This window comes from Leucoraja erinacea, chromosome 1, assembly GCF_028641065.1.
Source record: "Leucoraja erinacea ecotype New England chromosome 1, Leri_hhj_1, whole genome shotgun sequence".
In the NCBI taxonomy this organism is placed as follows: Eukaryota; Metazoa; Chordata; class Chondrichthyes; order Rajiformes; family Rajidae; genus Leucoraja; species Leucoraja erinaceus.
In genome coordinates, this window is record NC_073377.1 from 49,505,373 (window position 1) to 49,527,829 (window position 22,457).

Consider the following 22,457-nt stretch of genomic DNA (forward strand, 5'->3'; position numbering starts at 1 on the left):
TTGCAACAAAATTGAAGTGGTGGAATGTATAATCAAAATGACGTAATTTGGCATTCCGCAAAGTCACAATGAATATAAGCATTGCACAACATTGGATGTGTACATAGACGTGCTCAAGGATAAATACTGCAGCCTGACTAACAATTGATTGTTCTGAAATCTAATCCCACAATCACAGTTAGAAAGTGGGTGAGGGAGATGCCTGTATTGTGGAAATACAACTCTTATTGCATATTTCATCACTGAGGCAACAAAGGGAACGCTGTACAAACCAAACTGGAGGAAGAAGCATCAATTTTAAATGGGCACTGACGGCAAGGAAAATGACTTAATAAATGATTATAGGCATCTTCAGGGAAATATTGAAAGTGTGTCACACGGCAATGAAACAGCTACTGGCTGACCTGCTGTGTGTTTCAAGCATTTTCTGTTCTTATTTCAGATTTGTAGCACCAGAAGTTTTTTTTTTAATTTCAATTTCATGGTGATGACGGCAATCTATATTCACCAGATTTCTTCCGATCTCACTGCTCAAAAGTTCTGGTTTTCTTTGAATAAAGTGGTGAAAACACTACATCAATTTTTCAAAGAAGAACTTCACCCTTCATCGGACAGTGTCCCAAGGCATGTCATAGGAGCTTGCACTAAAAATGCAGAAATTATGAAATGTGGTTAATGAGATTTTCAGGAGGAAATTGAAAGTAGAAAGGGAACCAAGAGCCTTTAAAAGGGTTCCCGAGTGTAAAGATCTGGTGGTTGAAGACTGAGGTTGAAATGCATAGTTATCCAGAAATCTGATAGCGAGATGTCAGAAGCATGGATTATATTGTTAGTGTTTTTCAAGGGAGTCTTGCGACTGTTGGAGATGGACATCCACAGACCCAAAACTGGATCAAATTTGAACTGGTGTCCAGGACAGATAGTTCAAGGTTGAGTAGCCCACAAGAACAGGAACTGTGAAACTGTGGCTGCAGATGTAATTTTATTGGAGCATTTGAGCAGGAGGCAAAAAGAGGATTTCCAAAGTCTACAGAGTGATTTAGGCCATTTGGAAAAATGGGCTGAAAGATGGCAGATGGAGTTTAATGCTGATAAATGTGAGGTGCTACACCTTGGCAGGACAAATCAAAATAGGACGTACATGGTAAATGGTAGGGAATTGAAGAATACAGTTGAACAGAGGGATCTGGATATAACCGTGCATAGTTCCTTGAAGGTGGAATCTCATATAGATAGGGTGGTAAAGAAAGCTTTTGGTATGCTAGCCTTTATAAATCAGAGCATTGAGTATAGAAGCTGGGATGTAATGTTAAAATTGTACAAGGCATTGGTGAGACCAAATCTGGAGTATGGTGTACAATTTTGGTTGCCCAATTATAGGACGGATGTCAACAAAATAGAGAGAGTACAGAGGAGATTTACTAGAATGTTGCCTGGGTTTCAACAACTAAGTTACAGAGATAGCTTGAATAAGTTAGGTCTTTATTCTCTGGAGCGCAGAAGGTTAAGGGGGGACCTGATAGAGGTCTTTAAAATGATGAGAGGGATAGACAGAGTTGATGTGGACAAGCTTTTCCCTTTGAGAATAGGGAAGATTCAAACAAGAGGACATGTCTTCAGAATGAAGGGACAGAAGTTTAGGGGTAATATGAGGGGGAACCTCTTTACTCAGAGAGTGGTAGCGGTATGGAATGAGCTTCCAGTGGAAGTGGTGGAGGCAGGTTCATTGGTATCATTTAAAAATAAATTGGATAGGCATATGGATGAGAAGGGAATGGAGGGTTATGGTATGAGTGCAGGCAGGTGGGACTAAGGGAAAAAAAGTTGTTCGGCACGGACTTGTAGGGCCGAGATGGCCTGTTTCCCGCTGCTGTTATTGTTATATGGTTAAACTGACATATTAAATGGTTAACAGAACTCAATGTGCAGACGAGCAGCCCGGCAATCAGTGCAGAGATAAACTTATGAAGAGCGGTATCTTTCATATTATTTCTTCATGTCTTGCTCTTTCCAACAGAATTGACAATTTATCTTGCCAATATTGAATCTAATGCCAGCAAATTCAGGTTTGTCTTTCTACCAACAACTCAATTATTCTACTGCTGAAATACTCTTTTGTAAAGCTAAAGTAACCCCCCCCCCCAAATCTGCTGTAATACTTGGGAAATTCTTCCATAGCAGCCGTCTTTGTCCCCAACACAAGAAAAGCGCTGGTAGGGTTGGTCTTCCTCCTTTCAGCTCTAAGCTACAAACTCTCTCTGTTACAAATTTTCTAGGTTATTTTATCAGCACTGCTTTACATTGTGAACCTCAGGTTAATTATTTTACATAATCTCATAATGTGGTTGGGTGCCATTAAACCCGTATTTCTCTCTTCAAGTCCCCACTCCTGTGAAATGTAGACTATTTGCAATCCACTGCAAATAAGTCAAAAGAGAAATAGAAAATGGGATTTCATTCCCTCTCATGCTTTCCACATGCAAAACACTTTCAATAACTATTTGTTTTGCCACTCCTTCCATTTTAACTGGAGTGTATCGGAAAGTGACCTTTCACCCATTTCATCGATTATAAAGAGCACCAACTAAAATTTTTACAATATAACACAAGATATTGAGTGAACATAAATTAACACGAATATTGCACATGCATCTTTTCTCAATTATGGTTTTATTACAGTTGGTCTGAGGCAACAATATTAAGCAATATCAATTTTAGTGCCATGCTCACAGTTGTATTATTAACTTCCTTTCGCTTTCATTTGTGGTAGAGAAAACATACTTTTACAAATCCAATCACAACACTGTCAAACTATTACTAGCACTTGGTGTTTAGATATAATGCTAAAAGTTAAGATGCCACTGATAACTTTCAAATATTAGAATGGAAAAAGGCCAAGAAATAAATTTAAATGTTAATGGTTTTGACCAGAAATTAAATCAAGGCTCAAGAAATGCAGTGCGGAAAATTCTCTCAATATGGAGGCCACATATCTTGTGGTGAATTCAAATGTTTAAAATTCCACTCTTGCCCAGCGAGGGTTGTCCACCTCTTCCTGCAAAGTTTGTGGATTTTGGAAAAAGTTTCCATAAGCCTACAATGTGCAATTCAAACCTTAGGCAAGTTAAAAATAGCAAAGATTATGAAAATACATCCAAAAGAGTAGACCTGTAGCTCAATCTACCCGACAGACCTTTTTTGATTAGACAGAGATTCCACTCTCAGCAACTCTTGTTTCCTCCCTCTCTTCAATTTTATGTTTTATCACAGCCCCAAACAAAACCCTCCCCAGCAGATACATTCAGCTACATGAAACTGAATCAATCTGCAAGTTAATTGTCGCCTCAACTCTCAATCATAAATCTGAAGGGCACTGCTGATGAAACAAATGGCTGAGCAATATGCTGTACACTGTACAGCACAACGGCAACCGCCCCAAGAAAAACAGCAAAATACTCACTGCAACGAACATCATGCAGTACATGGAGAAGGATGAATGGCCGGAGAAAAAGGAGAGCCTAGGGGAACAAAAAATTCAAGATCATCAGAGAGGTTGCATGACAAAAAAATATCTATTCACATAATAATAATAATAATAATAATATCTTTTATTGTCATTGCACGTCAGTGCAACGAGATTTAGTATGCAGCTCCAACCGATGAAAAAGAAAAGTAAAATAAATAAATAAGCTGTGTGTCGTGACCATCCGAGGAGACAGTCCAGGGGGGGTGGGGGACACTCAGCAGGGCCGGTTCAGAGCCGCTATAGCTCTTGGAATAAAGCTGTTTCTGAGTCTGGAGGTACGGGCGTAGAAGGCCTTGCAACGTCTGCCGGAGGGAAGTAGTTCGAACAGACTGTTACAGGGGTGATGAGTCTTTATGGATGCTGACGGCCTTCCTGAGGCACCGTGTGTGGTAGATGCCCTCCAAGGCTGGTAGCTCTGTCCCAATGATCCTCTGCGCTCTGTGGACGACGCACTGAAGAGCTCTCCTCTCCGCTGCCGTGCAGCTGAGATACCACACAGAGATGCCATACGTTAATATGCTCTCTGTGGTGCAGCGGTAGAAGGTTGTCAGCAGCTGTTGGGGCAGACCAGTCTTTTTTAATGTCCTCAGGAAGAACAGTCGTTGCTGTGCCTTCTTGACCAGCGCAGCGGTGTTGGTGGACCATGTGAGGTCCTCTGAAATGTGAGTGCCCAGAAACTTAAAGCTGGACACTCTATCTCCACACTTTCCCCATAAATGGAGATTGGGGCATATTCGCCATTATGGGACCTCCTGAAGTCAATAATCAGCTCCTTGGTCTTGGAGGTGTTTAGTGACAAGTTGTTACGTTTGCACCAGTCCGCCAGGTTCTGCACCTCCGCCCTGTATTTTGTTTCATCACCGTTGGTGATCAGCCCAATCACTGTTGTGTCGTCTGCAAAATCCATTCACTTTGCAAAACCAGTTATTAAATTACACTTTAAAATATCAAGAGCATTTAAAAGTTTTTTCAGACCCCTTCTAAGTTTTAAACATCAATTTAAACTGGGTATCAGAAGTTGATTGATATGGAAACACCATTTTGCCTTCACTAGAGACTATGGGCTAAGTCATGTCAACCACAAGTCCCATATTTCCACACGTGCTGGGAAGTTCAGGACATGCGGATAGACTCTGAAAACCATTTCCATCAGAAAAGGCAAAAGATCCAGGCCCCAATGACTCCAGTCTAGATTGCAAGACTACAAATTTGGAAATGCAGCATAGAGTTAATCATTTCAACAACTAAATCAAATAAAAATAATCAAAATACAAAACGATTTAAAATTAACTATTGTTTATTTACTTTCTGTAGTTTCTAAATTTATCTGAATAGTTGAGTCTGTTGACGTCAAGATTGCTGGGGTTGCGGACTGTGAGGGAGGCTGTTAAAGTATCCAGCAGGATACAGATCAGCTACAGAAATGGGCAGAGTAACGGTAGATGAAGTGTATTACGAGCAAGTGTAAGGTCACTTTGGGAAGTCAAATGTAAGAGGAAAGTATAAAGTTAATTGCAAGACACTCAACAGCATTGATGTGCAGAGGGGTCTTGGGGTCCATGTCCATAATCCCTGAAAGTGGCATTCAACAAGGTTCCACCCAGTAGGCTGCTCTGGAAGGTTAGATTGCATGGGATCTATGGAGTGATAGCTGAATGGATAGAAAATTGGCTTCATGGAAGGAAGCAGAGGGTGATGGTGGAAGGTTGCTTCTTGTACTGGAGGCCTGTGACTAGTGGTGTGCCTCTGGTGGGTTATATCAATGATTTGGAATGAGAACATACACGGCAAGATTAGCAAGTTTGCAGATGATACAAAGTGGGTGGTATTGTGGAAATGAAGATGGTTGTCAATAATTGTAGCAGAATCTTGATCAGTTGGCCAGATAGGCTGAGGAATGGCTGATATAATTTAATACAGAGAAATGTGAGGTGATGGATTTTAGAAAGTCTAACATGGGCAGGACCTACACATCACAGAGCTTTAGGAAATGTATAGCAAAGGGATCTAGGAGAGCAGGTACATAGTTCCTTGAAGGTGGCATCACAGGTACATGGGGTGGTCAAAAAGGCTTTTGGCATACTATACTCAATACTGACTAATGAGGTTAGAGTAGGATGGAACTGCAGATGCTGGTTTAAACCGAAGATAGACACAAAATGCTGGAGTAACAGCGGGACAGGCAGCATCTCTGGAGAGAAGGAATGTGCGACGTTTTGGGTCGAGACCCTTTTTCAGAAATCCATTCTTTCTCTCTGGAGATGTTGCCTGTACTGCTGAGTTACTCCAACATTTTGCTTCTATTGAGTATAGAAGTTGGGAGGTCATGTTGCAGTTACATACGACGTTGGTGAGGCTGCATTTAGAGTATTGTGTTCAGTTGTGGGCACCATGTTATAGGAAATATGTTGTGAAGTTGGAAAAGGTTAAGAGAAGGTTTGGAATGCAAGAATGCATGGATGTTGCCAGGACTTGAGGGTCTGAGCTATAGGGAGAGGTTAAGCAGGCTGGGTCTCTATTCCCCGGAGCGTAGAAGATGACGGGTGATCTTATAGAGGTGTATAAAATCATAGGAGCAGTAGATTGGGTGGAGGCACAGAATCTATTGTATGGGGGGATTCAAGAACCAGAGGCCATAGGTATAAAGGGAAGGAGATAAGATTTTATAGGAATCTGCGAAATAATCTTCTCACACAGAGGGTGGTGGGTGTATGGAACAAGCTGTCAAGAGTAGGGATAAGGGCCAAACTCAGGAAAGTGGGATGAGTGTTAATGGGACATGTTGGCCGGTGTGGGCATGTTGGGCCAAAGGGCCCGTTTCCACACTGTTCAGGGCATTGAGTATAAGAGTCAGGAAGTCATGATGCAGCTTTGTTGGACTTTGGTTAGGCTGCATTTGGAGTATGGTGTGCAGTTCAGTTGCCCCATTACAGGAAGGATGTGGAGGCTATAGAAAGAGTGCAGAGGAGGTTTACTAGAATGATGCCTGGATTAGGGGGGCATTAGCTGTGGGGAAAGGTTGTCCAGAATTTGATTTTTTTTTTCTCTGGAACGCCAGAGGTTGCATATACATGTATATACAATTATGAGAGGCATAGAAAGGATGGGCACTTTTTTCTGGGTTGGAAAAATCAAATCTAGAGGGCATGAGTTTAAGTTGAAAGTGGCAAATTTAAATGAGATGTGTGGGGAAGTTTTATCTTTACACAGATGGTGATGAGTGGTTGGAATGCACTGTCAGTGGTGGTGGTTGAAGCAGATACATTAGTGGCATTTAAGAAACTTTTGGATAAGCACAGGGATATGCAGGCTATAGAGAGATATGGATTATGTACAGGTAGATAAAAGATGGTATTGGTATCATGTTCCGCAAATGCATTGTGGACCAAAGGGCTTGTTCTACAGTTGTTCTGTTCTGTTCTGTTCTATGATACTATGAGGAAAGCTTCCTAGCTTCATAGTCGGCAAAGCCCTGGTTGTCACAGATTTTTGAAGATATAACGTGCACACCGGCCAGTTGCAATACAGTCCCTGCTGCCCACTCCAGGCTGCAGGTCAGTGAAGAAGAATTTCCGCATCCAAACAAACAGAAGGGAGGGAATGAATGAATGAATGGATGAATACTTTATTGTCACATGTCACAAGCCACAGTGAAAGTATTTGATTGCATACCCAAGGAAGGGTAATCTTTAGAAGATTGAGAGGGGATCTTATAGAAACTTACAAAATTCTTAAGGGGTTGGACAGGCTAGATGCAGGAAGATTGTTCCCGATGTTGGGGAAGTCCAGGACAAGGGGTGACAGCTTAAGGATAAGGGGGAAATCCTTTAAAACCGAGATGAGAAGAACTTTTTTCACACAGAGAGTGGTGAATCTCTGGAACTCTCTGCCACAGAGGGTAGTCGAGGCCAGTTCATTGGCTATATTTAAGAGGGAGTTAGATGTGGCCCTTGTGGTTAAGGGGATCAGGGGGTATGGAGAAAAGGCAGGTACGGGATACTGAGTTGGATGATCAGCCATGATCATATTGAATGGCGGTGCAGGCTCGAAGGGCCGAATGGCCTACTCCTGCACCTAATTTCTATGTTTCTATGTTTCTATGCAATAGTTCAACATCAACAACAACAACAATCAGTTTTATTCATCACATTGCACATAAAGTGCAAGTGAAATATTGCCACATAAAGGGCGTTTACAAAGTTACAAGTATCTCACACCCCACCCCCCCCCCCCCCCCCCCCCCCCCCCCCCGCCAGGTCTACCATTGTTCTTCCCCCATCCCCCTCCCTTGCGGCGATCCGCCAACGCCGGGTCCTCCATTGTCCTTCCCCAGGGAAGATTCAGGGAACTGGACTAACAGCTGCAATTTCAGCATTTCCTCTCCAACGAGCACGACTCAATTATTTTGAACACTTCTGCCACCCAAATCAAAAACTCTGTTCAGCTGCCCAATGTGTTCGCCAACAGCCATTTAGTCAGAGTGATTTCCAAATAGTCTCAATGATTGTTAATCTAAAGCACTATAAATATCTGATAGTACATTACGACTGGTACATTTGTCATCATATTGATCAGTTCAAATTCCCATAAATTTTAGATCCCCAATGTATCCTTTTTCCCCAACAAATTCACCAACTGAAGGCCAATATGATTGAAAGGCAAGGTACCCTTTTGGATGAGAAGATTCCGGAAGAGGTGGCAAATGCAGGTGGAGGGAGGGAGCCTGTATTGGTGTTAGTGAGAGTTTTTGGAACTGATTCCGAGGGCTCCGATTTCAAGGGATCTGATTGTTAGGATTCACAGGTAGGGAGGGCTCAGTGGCAGGCAGGGAAGGAGATTGTTGGTCAGAAGGGTCCAGGCCCAAAACATCACTTATCCACGTTCTCCAAAGATGATGCCTGACCTGCTGAGTTACTCCAGCACTTTGTATAAACCAGCATTTGTGGTTCCTTGTTTCTATAAGGAAGGGGGCTGCTGGTCAGAACAACTGCTGCTCCTACAGGTCCACAAGAATCATTGCCAAAATTATTCTTGCTTCCCTTGAACTGCCAGGCTTTCTGAGCAACAGGAACACAACCAACTTTAACGCAAGGATCTGCAATTGCTGGTCTACAAAAAAAGTCAGTGTGCTCGAGTAACTCAGCGGGTCAGGAAGCAGTTCTGGAGAACATGGATAGGTGACATTTTGGGTTAGGACCCTTCTTCAGACTGATTGTGGTGGGGAGAGGGGGTGAGAAAGCTGGATGAGAAGTGGGAACAGGACAAAGTCTGTCATGTGATAGGTGGATACAAGTGAAGGATATATTTGTTAGGCAGATGGTTGGACAAAGGCTAGAGATAAAGATAGAAGGTGAGAATTGTAAGGAATATAAGTGGATGGGAGGGGGAGGAGAAATGGATACGTCATAGAGGCCCTTCGGCCCAACTTGCCCACATCGGCCAACAATGTTGCAGCTACACTAGTCCCACTTGCCTGCGCTTGGTCTATATTCTTCCAAACCTGTCCTATCCATGTACCTGTCTAATTGTTACTTAAAGGGCCTGTCCCACTGTCACGATTTTTTTCGGCAACTTGCCGGCACCCGTCATAGTCGCAGCAGGTTGCCGAAAATTTTCAACGTTGAAAATCCACCGGCGACCAGAAGAAGGTACGACTCTTTGGGGCGACTACTCACGACATGTTGCTGGATAGTCCCAGCCTCAACTATCTCCTCTGGCAGCTTGTTCCATTCACCCACTACCCATTGTATGAAAAGGTTACCCCTCGGATTCCTATTAAATCTTTTCTCCTTCACCTTGAACTACCCCTCTCATGATTTTGTATACCTCTATAAGATCTCCCCTCATCCTCCTGTGCTCCATGGAATAGAGACCCAGCCTACGCAACGTCTCCCTGTAGCTCACACCAGGCACGTGCCTACCCTGACTAAAATTATAAAATGGTAATTGTTAAATATAAATTGTAAAGACATGAGAGAATAATGCCTAACTAAGAGATTGATCTCTAAGGCAGGCATAATTATCCTTGCCTTTCACCCGCAGTACATGTAACACGTGAAGGTCTGTGCAGCCCACGTGCCGTCGACGATGCTTCAAGCCGTCAATTTCAAGAGGACTGAAGGCAGCTGAAATTCTACCTTTGCAGTACCGCACATGCGCAGCAGCCTACTCGCAGCGCAAGTTTCTTGGCGGGTTTTTCAAACATGGATTTCCATTATCTTAAAAATATCTTAAGGAACAAAGAGAGAAGAATGGAGTTTGTGTACAAATGATGTGCTAAGTAGATTTCTTGGTGCTATATGTTTTAAATACCGTATTTCCCGGCAATGAAGACGCTATTTTTTACCCAAAAATAAGGCACGAAAATTTACATGTGTTTTGGAAGCTGAAGTTGGAAGGTTGTTAGGCAAGAAAGATAGACTTGGCTATCCCTCAGTACAGCAACATCAAGAATGATGGTGTTGTACTCAGGGGTAGCCAAGTCTATCCATCATTGCTGGCAGCTGATGGGAAGCGGCTGTAAAAGGACAGCGCTGCTGGGGAAGGGAGAAGGAGGGGGTCGGGGATCATGACAGCAACTGTCTTGCCATGTCGCTCCAGGCGCGGAGCCACCGCATTGTGGCCGGGGGGAGAAGTAGCTCAGGTGGCTGCAAGCGGCCGCCGGGACTGGACAGCGGAACCGGCCGCTGCCTCAGGTCCTTCTGCCAGCCCGCTCACCTCTGGCAGTGCTCTCCATCTGAAAACCTCTTTCCTGCCGCTCGCCGGCCTCACTCATGTCAGCCGCTTCCCGCAAATCCTCAAATTCCGACAGTGCGAACAAGGGACCAATTGAGGTTACTCGGCTGTCCAAATTTAAGGATTTGCGGGAAGCGGCTGACATGAGCAAAGCCTGCAAGCGGCAGGTGAGAGATGTTCAGACGGAGAGCACTGCCAGAGGTGAGCAGGCCAGCAGAAGGCGCTGAGGTGGCGTCCGCTGTCCGGTCCCAGCAGCCACTTGCAGCCACCCGAGCTACTTCCCTCCCCGGCCACAATGCGGTGGCCCTGCGCCCGGAGCGCCGTGGTTGCGGTGAGTGAGTGAGTTACTGGCATGATCCCCAACCCCCTCCTTCTCAATGCTCCTGCCCTCCCCGCAACTGTACCCCTGACCAGACTCCCCACATACTGTGAAAGGAACTCTCCCCGTAATTGGTCCCTTGAACAAGTATTGTCATTCAATAAGATCACAACTGATTCAATTTGGCCCGGTGTGCTCCCGTTTTTCCCCACCATCTCTCCACCTGCCGTCACCCTCCACCCCCCACCCATTCAGTAATTCAGAATGAAGGAGATTTGGAAGCCTTGGGCAAATTGCTTTCTTTATTTTTATTTTTTTGAGCGTGAGAAATTCTATGTCCCACCAGCCTTCGTTCAAAATTTAGCGACACAAAATGGGGGTGCGTTTTAATTGCCGGGAAATACGGTACTTTATTAAGAGATTTGGCTTTTGAAGACTTTATAAAAGTCGACTGACAGCTTACGGAGAGAACAAGCTGTGCATGCGCGGTTTAAGATTATTTAAAGCCGACTGACTGCCTACCCTGAGTAATTACTCATGGCACGTGCCTGGATCAGACTCTCTAGTCCTGGCAACATCCTCGTCCAGGTGTCACATGGGGAAGAAAGGGGGGTCCGCGGTGTGAAAAGGGGGGAGGGTAAGGAGGGGAGGTGCATTTTAAGTTAGTTATCTAAATTTGGAGAATTCAATATTCATACTTTTAGCAATGTGTGCAATTTTGGTCTTCGAATTTGAGGAGAGACATTATTGCTATTGAGGGAGTGCAGCCTACGTTCACCAGGTTAATTTCCAGGATGGCAGGATTGACATATGATGAAAGAATGCGTCGACGGGGCTTGCATTCACTGGAATGTAGAAGGATGAGAGGATATCTTAAAGAAACATAAAACATTTTTAATGGATTGGACAGGCTAGATGCAGAAAAATGTTCACGATGTTGGTGGAATCCAGAAACAGGGGTCAGGGTAGCAGAATAAGGGGTAGGCCATTTGGGACTGAGATGAGGAAACATTTCTTCACCCAGAGAGTTGTGAATTTGTGGAATTCTCTGCCACAGAAGGCAGTGGAGGCCAATTCGCTGGATGTTTTCAAGAGAGAGTTAGATTTAGCTCTTAAGGCTAAAGGAATCGAGGGATATGGGGGGGAAGGCTGGAATGGGGCACTGATTTTAGATGATCAGAAAAGTGGATGTCTCCAGGTCCGGACAGGATATTCCCTAGGACATTGAGGGAAGTTAGTGTAGAAATAGCAGGGGCTATGACAGAAATATTTCAAATGTCATTAGAAATGGGAATAGTGCCGGAGGATTGGCGTACTGCGCATGTTGTTCCATTGTTTAAAAAGGGGTCCAAGAGTAAACCTAACAATTATAGACCTGTTAGTTTGACGTCAGTGGTGGGCAAATTAATGGAAAGGATACTTAGAGATAATATATATAAGCATCTGGATAAACAGGGTCTGATTAGGAACAGTCAACATGGATTTGTGCCTGGAAGGTCATGTTTGACTAATCTTCTTGAATTTTTTGAAGAGGTTACTCAGGAAATTGATGAGGGTAAAGCAGTGGATGTTGTATATATGGACTTCAGTAAGGCCTTTGACAAGGTTCCTCATGGAAGGTTGGTTAAGAAGGTTCAATGGTTGGGTATTAATGGAGGAGTAGCAAGATGGATTCAACAGTGGCTGAATGGGAGATGCCAGAGAGTAATGGTGGATGGTTGTTTGTCAGGTTGGAGGCCAGTGACTAGTGGGGTGCCACAGGGATCCGTGTTGGGTCCACTGTTGTTTGTCATGTACATCAATGATCTGGATGATGGTGTGGTAAATTGGATTAGTAAGTATGCAGGTGATACTAAGATAGGAGGGGTTGTGGATAATGAAGTAGATTTTCAAAGTCTACAGAGAGATTTATGCCAGTTGGAAGAGTGGACTGAAAGATGGCAGATGGAGTTTAATGCTGATAAGTGTGAGGTGCTACATCTTGGCAGGACAAATCAAAATAGGACGTACATGGTAAATGGTAGGGAATTGAAGAATGCAGGTGAACAGAGGGATCTGGGAATAACTGTGCACAGTTCCCTGAAAGTGGAATCTCACGTAGATAGGGTGGTAAAGAAAGCTTTTGGTGTGCTGGCCTTTAAAAATCAGAGCATTGAGTATAGAAGTTGGGATGTAATGTTAAAATTGTACAAGGCATTGGTGAGGCCAATTCTGGAGTATGGGGTACAATTTTGGTCGCCTAATTATAGGAAGGATGTCAACAAAATAGAGAGAGTACAGAGGAGATTTACTAGAATGTTGCCTGGGTTTCAACAACTAAGTTACAGAGAAAGGTTGAACAAGTTAGGGCTTTATTCTTTGGGGCGCAGAAGGTTAAGGGGGGGACTTGATAGAGGTCTTTAAAATGATGAGAGGGATAGACAGAATTGACGTGGATAAGCTTTTCCCACTGAGAGGAGGGAAGATGCAAACAAGGGGACATGACTTGAGAATTAAGGGACAGAAGTTTAGGGGTAACATGAGGGGGAACTTCTTTACTCAGAGAGTGGTGGCTGTGTGGAATGAGCTTCCAGTGAAGGTGATGGAGGCAGGTTTGTTTTTATCATTTAAAAATAAATTGGATAGTTATATGGACGAGAAAGGAATGGAGGGTTATGGTCTGAGCGCAGGTATATGGGACTAGGGGAGAATACGTGTTCGGCACGGACTAGAAGGGTCGAGATGGCCTGTTTCCATGCTGTAATTGTTATATGGTTATATCAGACATTATCATATTGAAGGGCAAAAGGCCTACTCCTGCACCTATTCTTCTATGTTAGGATGCACTACCCAAACGAGATGCTGTTCCTACAGTTTGAGAGTGGACTCATTCTTGCATTGAAGTTGGCGATATGCAGAGGACTGCCCTGCCGACTACAAATTCAGAAGCTTCAGAAAGAAGGAAACCCAGGGCAGAAAGGAGAGTATGAAAATGGGGAGGGGAGTTAAAATGGTTAGCCCTGAGACCTCGTGGATTTTCTACGAGATCTTCGGTTTCCTTCCACACTCCAAAGGCGTACAGGTATGTAGGTAAATTGGCTCGATAATTGTAAAATTATCGCGACTGTGTGTAGGATAGTGTTAATATACAGGGATCGCTGGACGGCACGGACCCGGTGGGCCGAAGGGCCTGTTTCCGCTCTGTATTTCTGAACTAAACTAAACGGGAAGATCCAGCAGGCCTCGCTAGACAGAACGTACGTGTTCTCTGAAATGGTCAGTCTCCTGGTCTCGTTAATCTAAAGGAGGCCACATTGGGAACATTGGATGTAGTAGATTAGTTGGAGGATGTGCATGTGAACCTCTGACTCACTTGGAAGAACGGCAGGTTTCCTGGAAGATAGTGATGGAGGAGGGATCAGGACAAAAAGGTTTTTGGCCCATTGGCCTCATCAGTCAGAGTATTGAGTATGGAAGTTGGGAGGTCGTGTTACACTTATATTGGTGAGGCTGCAAGTTGGAAAGGGTACAAAGAAGATTTACTAGGATATTGCCAGGACTTGAGGGTGTGAGCTATAGGGAGAGTTTGATAGGCTGAGACCACTCCTTGGAGCGCAGGAGGATGGGTGATCTTAGAGATGTACAAAATCATGAGTGGAATAGATCAGGTAGATGCACAGAGTCTCTTGCCCAGTGCAGATGAATCGAGGATCAGAAGACATAGGTTTAAGGTGAAGAGGAAAACATTTAATAGGAATCTGAGGGGTAATGTTTTCACACAAAGGGTGGTGGGTGTATGGAATTAGCTGCCGGGGGGGTACTTGAGGCAAGGACTATTGCAATGGAGTATCAAAATCTTTGAAAAATTGTCCAGGTTTGCTTCAAAATTAATCCTTTTGATCGTTAGTTATTCCAATCAATCAAGTCTTCTCAAGAAATGTGCACTCTGGCAGTGGTAAGTAATGCACAGATTGAAAAAAATTGCACATTTGTTTGAGAGGTGGCAGGGTGGAGTTGGAGTAACACTAAACATGCATAAGTATCAGAAATACCAGTGCTAGCATTCCAGAATTTAGCTGTTCCTAGTCAACGCCAGTGACAGGAACCAGAGGATTCATCATACCAGGCAACCTTCCCTGTTCATATAAAAATCTTCAATGTCTCTCTTCCTTTCTTTAACCATATAAACATATAACAATTACAGCACGGAAACAGGCCATCTCGGCCCTACAAGTCCGTGCCGAACAATTATTTCCCCTTAGTCCCACCTGCCTGCACTCATACCATAACCCTCCATTCCCTTCTCATCCGTATGCCTATCCAATTTATTTTTAAATGAAACCAATGAACCTGCCTCCACCACTTCCACTGGAAGCTCATTCCACACCGCTACCCCTCTCTGAGTAAAGAAGTTCCCCCTCATGTTACCCTTAAACTTCTGTCCCTTAATTCTCAAGTCATGTCCTCTTGTTTGAATCTTCCCTATTCTCAAAGGGAAAAGCTTGTCCACATCAACTCTGTCTATCCCTCTCATCATTTTAAAGACCTCTATCAAGTCCTCCCTTAACCTTCTGCACTCCAGAGAATAAGGACCTAACTTATTCAACCTTTCTCTGTAACTTAGTTGTTGAAACCCAGGCAACATTCTAGTAAATCTCCTCTGTACTCTCTCTATTTTGTTGACATCCTTCCTATAATTGGGCGACCAAAATTGTACACCATACTCGATTTGGTCTCACCAATGCCTTGTACAATTTTAACATTACATCCCAGCTTCTATACTCAATGCTCTGATTTATAAAGGCTAGCATACCAAAAGCTTTCTTTACCACCCTATCTATATGAGATTCCACCTTCAAGGAACTATGCACGGTTATTCCCAGATCCCTCTGTTCAACTGTATTCTTCAATTCCCTACCATTTACCATGTTTGTCCTATTTTGATTTGTCCTGCCAAGGTGTAGCACCTCACATTTATCGGCATTAAACTCCATCTGCCATCTTTCAGCCCATTCTTCCAAATGGCCTAAATGGCTAAAGTGGGAGTTGAACTGCTTCTGCCACAGCAGAAGATTTAATAATCAGAATTTTGGCGTCAGTGCAAGTAATAACACTTCTCCCAGAATACGACAGAAATCCTGTAGCAAAACATTTTGGGGTCAAAATAATTTTTATTTGACATTGTCAAGAGCAGGGTAGTGTGTTCCTCTGAGAGAAACAATTTGAAATACATACTTCTGTTCCACTATCTCTTAATTGCATTTTATTAAATATTATTTGAGGCTCTGGGTGCCATGAGTGAAAGTTGCAACTGAGATTGTGCTTCCTAATATAAATTACACTGGCAACGATGTGGAGGAGAAAAGAAAATTTAAAAAACCAAAGAAAATAATTAAGTTATTTAAATGTTAACAGCAATGTTCCACTTTGTCTACCGGTCATTATGTACAATGAACCACTGTCTATCTGCAGCAAAAGATTCTGCAGTCAGATCATATACATTGCCCAGATGATCTGGAAAGACATTTAAATTCTAAACTATATCCTCTTATTTGGCAACGGTTGATGAGGGTTTGACTCTGCTCAGTGTTTGACTTCAGAACATAAGCATGCAACTCACATCAACTCATCAAAGGACACGGATGGTTTGGCAAGTGTTTGAAAAAAACACACAGATCTCTGGCTGGATAATACAAAGGCACAGCCAGACATTGTGTTGCAACTGGTTTCAGCAGTCTGTTGTGGGTATTCCATTAAGTAGGAGATGGGGGCAAAGGGATTAAGGTACCATTAGTCACCAGTTATTTAAACATAGAGCCCCATAAATCAAGTAACACAACTGTCAAAAGCTTTTAACATGAAGGATTCTATCAGAAGCAATGGTCTAGCTTAAACAGAAAGTGCTGGAGGAACTCAGTGGATCAGGCAACATTATTGAGGGAATGGACAGAGGACATTTCAGGTCGGGATCCTTCTTCAGACTAATGGACAAAGGGGGAGAAAGCGGGAAAAGAAAGAAGGGGGAACGGGGCGAAGCCTAGCGAGTAATAGGTGGATACAGATGAGGGAGGTTTAATTAGCAGATGGGTGGAGTAAGTGACAAAGGCAAGAGGTGCAAAGGAGACCATAGGGTTTCTATATGAGGATGAGGGTCGAGGGGTACAACTTAAAATTGGAGAAATCAATGTTCATGCTGTTGGGCTGTAAACTACCCAAGCAGAATATGCAGTTCTTCTAGTTTGAATGTAGTCTCACTCTGAAAAGGAAGGAGGCCAAGGACAGAGAGGGAGGACAGTATGGGAATGGGAAGGGAAGTTAAAATAGTTAGCAACCAGGAGATCCTTCAATATCCCTTCTCCCCATATCCCTTGACCGCTATCTTTAAGAGCTCTGTTTAGCTCTCTCTTGAAAGCATCCAGAGAACCGGCCTCCACCACCCTGAGGCAGAGTATTCCACAGACTCACCAATCTCTGTGTGAAAAAGTGTTTCCTCATCTCCGTTCTAAATGGCTTACCCCTTATTCTTAAACTGTGGCCACTGGTTCTGGACTCCCCCAACATCGGGAACATGTTGCCTGCCTCTAGCATATCCAAACCCTTAACAATCTTATATACTTCAATAAGATCCCCTCTCATCCTTCTGAATTCCAGAGTATACAAGCCCAGCCTCTCCAATCTATCAACATATGACAGTCCAGCCATCCAGGGAATTAACCTTGTAAACCTACGCTGCACTCCCTCAATAGCAAGAATGTCCTTCCTCAAGTTTGGAGACCAAAACAGCACACAATACTCCAGATGTGGTCTCACTAGGGCTCTGTACAACTGCAGAAGGACCTCTTTGCTCCTATACTCAACTCCTCTTGTTATGAAGGCCAACATGCCATTTGCTTTCTTCACTGCCTGCTGTACCTGCATGCTTACTTTCATTGACTGATGAACAAGGACCCCCAGATCCCGTTGTACTTCCCCTTTTCCCAAATTGACTCCATTTAGATAATAATCTGCCTTCCTTTTTTTACCACCAAAATGGATAACCTCACATTTATCCACATTAAACTGCATCTGCAATGCATCTGCCCACTCACCCAACCTGTCCAAGTCACCCTGCATCCTCATAGCATCCTCTTCACAATTCACACTGCCACCCAGCTTTGTGTCATCTGCAAATTAGCTAATGTTACTTTTAATCCCATCATCTAACTCATTAATGTATATTGTAAATAGCTGCGGTCCCAGCACTGAGCCTTGCAGTACCCCATTTCCTGGCGGACTCAGCATAAGTGTTCAGTTAAAACCTGAGGAACAGGTCCTCAAATTCTGCTTCAGACCAAACAAGATCAACATTGAATTCTTCAACTTCAAGCACTACTCCCCCCCCCCCTCCTTTTCTCCCTACTCTGTGCACACACATTTCCCTGCCATCTTCCAGCTACCCGGTTCCTTTTTTCCTCCTCCATATTCTCATCTCCATCCCCATGTCAAATACTTCCCTTCATCCCCCGCTTTCCCCTCCCCTGTCCACTTCCACCCTTACCCCTCCGTGCAACTTCACATTTCACTCCTCTTCTTTCCTTTTACCCGATACCCCTTTGGTCTCCTTTTCACCTGTGTCACATCCTCCACCCAACTGCCCCTTACCTGCATTCGCCTGTCATAGAACATAGTATATAGACTGTACAGCACAGGACTAGGCCTTTCAGCCCACAGTGTATATGCCAAACACGATGCCAAGACCAACTGTTAACTGCCTGCACAAAACCCATATTCCTTCATTCCCTGTCTCTCCAAATACCTATTGAAAAGCCTCTTGAATGCCTCTATTGTTTCTACCTCAACCGCCACTCCCAACAGCACAGTCCAGGCACTCATTACCCTCTGGTAAAAACATGCCCCACACATTTTTATAAACCTTGTCCCTCTCATCTTAAAGTTTTGCCTTCTAGTATTTGATAATTCTATCCAGGGAAAAAGGTTCTGTCTACCCTATCTATGCATCTCATAATTTTCTAGACTTCTATAAGGTCTCCCCGCAATATACGGTGTTCCAGAAAAAAAGAATCTAAGTATCTAATCTAAGTATCTAATCTAAGTAAAGGGATCAGGGGGTATGGAGAGAAGGCAGGTACAGGATACTGAGTTGGATGATCAGTCATGATCCTATTGAATGGCGGTGCAGGCTTGAAGGGCCGAATGGCCTACTCCTGCACCTATTTCTATGTTTCTATGTAAGTATGTCCAACGCTTATAACTAATAACTCCTGGTCTCAATTATCTAACTTACTGGTTCTTGTGAGAAAACATATTGATAGAATGAATAATTAATTTGTGGAAATTATGACTGACAGGGTGGAACATTTGAATAGCTTAATTATTTTATTTGGTTCTTTTAATTTTATTTTCTCCTCAACACTGTTTGCCAATGCCATGGTGCAACCGACTGCTTGCCAATGAATTGAAAGCTCTGTGGCTTCTCCCATTGAGATGATGCGTGTGGAAAAGCTGAATCACTGAAGTGAAGATGAGAAGTTGCATGTACAGAAAATAGTCTGGAAGCACTTTGTTACCACACAACAGATACAATGGCACCGCCAGATGCCTCTATTGCCTCAGAGGACAACGGAAATTCAACATATTCCCATTGACTCCCCAATTTCAACAAATGCCTCATAGAAAGCATCCTATGGGGATACATCACAGCTTGGTTTAGTGGGTGCTCTACTCAAGGCCACAAGAAACTGCAGAGAACTGTGGTGGCAATTCCTCACAATCATGCAATCCAGCCACCACATACTAGCCCGCCTCCGCCTCCCCAATCAACTCCACACGTCTCGCTGCCTCAGGTAAGCAGCCAACATTATCCAGGACTGCTAACCCCCTGCTCATTCTCTCTTCTCACCTCTCCCGTTTTGCAGAAGAAATACTCGAAAAGCACACATCAAATTCAGGAACAGCTTTTGCCCGCTGTTATCAGCCTCTTCGACTGACCTCTCGTATGTTAAGGATCCACTCCTGATCTTCCAATCTAACTTGTTGTGGCCCATGCACTTTTTATTTTCTGTGTTCTAACTATAAGACAAAGTTCTGCGCTCGGCTTGTTTTTCTCTTTTGCACTACCATTTGTACTTATGTTGCAGTATGACCATGCCTGGTAAGTATGCAAAATGAAGTCATTCACAGTACCTTGGTGCACATGACATTAAGAAATCATTACCAACAATAAACCAATACTCTTTGAATACCATTCTCAACTTGCCTAACATAACTAGCACTAGCACTTTCATGAAATCCAACACCAGTGCTATTCTCAGTAGCAATCCAACCTAAATAACTTGCAGTGTTGATGTTATGAATTTGATATCTCAGTGCACAATTAATGGAAGGAAATCACTGTGAAGCACAAAAACAGAATCTAAATTTGCAGACTTGCCTCGGTCAGCCAAAGCAGTGTGCGCGCCAAGAGTGACAATTTATAAAATATACAAATGGAAGCACAATCTTAGTTGCAACTTTCATTCATAGCACCCAGAGCCTGCAGTGACATTGAATAAAATGTATACAAACAATTGGAAACAAAACATTTTAATCAGCATTCAAAAGAATGTACTTTTCTGCTCTTTACATTAAAAAAAAAATTCAACCCCAATGTGGTTTGGAACTAGATTTCATCCTCATCTTTTTTCAAACAAAGGTTTGGAAAATTCTGATACTTGTCTTCTACTGTGACCGTATAAAATTGTAATTGATTACATTCTGAGACATGTAAAATGCCTCATACGACCGACAGGCAGTCTGGGTCACAAAAAGGCCCGACTTCCAAATTGTCAACTTAATAAACATTTCCGATGAATTTTAAACAATTTTTTGAAAATAGTTAAGAATATTGTCAAAGCCTCCTTGGGTTAATCTTCACTGACGCATGCAAATCTCTGGCTTGTGACCAGTCAAAACAGAAGGAGCAGAGATGGAATTTAGAATTGAATTAATTCATTGAGAGTAGACAGAGGCCTGGTGTAAAAGGTTGAAATAAATCAACACCTCCTAAGGTATCCTCAAGCCTCTGGTGTAGGTGGGTGGCAGGAGAATGGGTCGGGAGGTGAGGGTTATGTGGGACATGTGAAGGGGAAGAGGTTACTGGAAACATGTGGGAGAAAATAAAATTAAATTGATGAAAATGTTCTGAGAACTGGCCGAATGGTTGCCAAAGTATGAGAAACATTAATGCACAAAGAAATGGATCCAAGTCAGAGATGAAAGTGAAAGTGAAGAGAAAAATTGTGGTGTGGAAGAACCATTCAATCGCCACAAAGACATCCAACAATGTGTAATATTCCTCACCACAAAACCATCGCACCTTCCACATCCATGGCTCAGAGCAACTCTTAGAGCCAACCACAACGAGGGAATTGTAGACTATTTGCTTTCTCTTTGATGTTAGATGATTTGATAGGCACCAAATGAAAGCTTTGTTCCCAGTGAGTGCTGCACCAGCACAGGAAGGAGCGCTAGATAGCCGGGCTGGACCGGGCCTGGCCGCTGGCACGGAGCAAACCAGGACAAGGCCCCGGTTGCTGGCAGATTAGAGAGATGTTGGCAAGCAACCTGACGAGCTGCAGGGCAGTAGGCCGCCTCCCAGTGAGCTGCGGATCGCTGCAGCGGCAATGACAGGCACGGAGAGGTTGCCACTGAGCTTGGACTCTGCTCCCACTGAAGAGAAGGAAGACGGACCAAGCTGACCGGCGACTGGAAGCAGGCCTGGGCCTTGATGGTGGACAGGGACGCTGGAAGTCCTACAGCTGCCTAGGCCTCAACCCAGTGAGCCAACCGCAGGCCCGGCTCCCTCAGCAAGGGTAGGCCACCACAAGCCCGGCCCCCCGGGGAACGAGGGCTGAAGAGGGCCAAGCGTGGAAAGGGACGATGTTTCGCAAAATGAACAAAATGGAGGATATGGCTGCACCGAGCCTTTGTGGCCTGCAGCAGATGGGACTGTAAAATGGCACCTCTTGTATATGGACCCAGTAGGCTGCTCTGTGCATACTGCACTAACTGGGGCAATTGTGCTTATGTACAGGGATAGTCTTGCTGATTTGTTTTTTTTTGTTTTTTTATTTGTATTTTTATTAGAAGCAATGTACAGTAGTATAAACCGCGGCATATGACAAACATTTCGTGTGCAACTTCTTTACCAAGAAAAAGGTAGATCAAGAAAGAGAGATTTGCTGATTTGTATGCAAAAAAAATTCAATGTATCTGGTACACATGTCAATAAAGAAACAATTGACCATCAGTTAATTCAAACTTACCGTGCTTCATTGGTCATTCGTTGGTCACCCAGGCAGGTGAATTCATTTATGTAACCTGCAGCACAGTTGATTTTCGCCCAGTCGGGCTGGCAAACATTGATGAAGTGAGGTCGAAGACGCCCAATTGAATATTTGGCAATGTCGGTCAGAGACTGGCTTGCAGCAGCCCCAAATAAAAATGTCCCAATTGCCTTATACACAGTGGCTACATAGGAGTTTCTAATAAAGGAATTTGAGTGCAAACGGTTCCAACGAACTGAGGCTAACTCCCCAACGATTATCTGCAACAGAAACAAAGTTAGGCATCATTTCTGCACGGAGAACATGTCATGATATTCCCAAAGCATGCAGCATGCAATCCACTAGTAATTCAGCACAGATAGTTGCAAGAAAAAAGAAAGCAGCATCAGAAGATCTATTTTATAAGCCCATTTGTTTAATTTTTTGTGAATCGTATCTTTTGAATTTGGCAGCTATTGAGGTAAAAATCAGACAAGTTTTATGAGTGGTGCTCATTTGTACAGCTTTCCCTGATTAATTAGGCATGATTCTGTCATTTATACTTGCAGCTGAAATTATTTGAAAGTATGACATC

The 22,457-nt window shown here is 43.5% G+C and overlaps 1 protein-coding gene across 3 annotated transcripts in view; it reads right to left on the reverse strand.

Annotated features, from left to right (window-relative positions):
• The window catches only part of plpp1a (phospholipid phosphatase 1a), a 107,789-nt gene that overhangs the window by 25,519 nt on the left and 59,813 nt on the right, over positions 1-22,457 (reverse strand). For all 3 annotated transcript variants that reach the window (XM_055634442.1, XM_055634452.1, XM_055634458.1), the window contains exons 3-4: positions 21,863-22,143; positions 3,461-3,518 (exon numbers count right to left, since the gene is read on the reverse strand). In XM_055634442.1, coding sequence (XP_055490417.1) covers positions 3,461-3,518; positions 21,863-22,143 — 339 coding nt within the window. The remainder of the gene's footprint in view (positions 1-3,460; positions 3,519-21,862; positions 22,144-22,457) is intronic.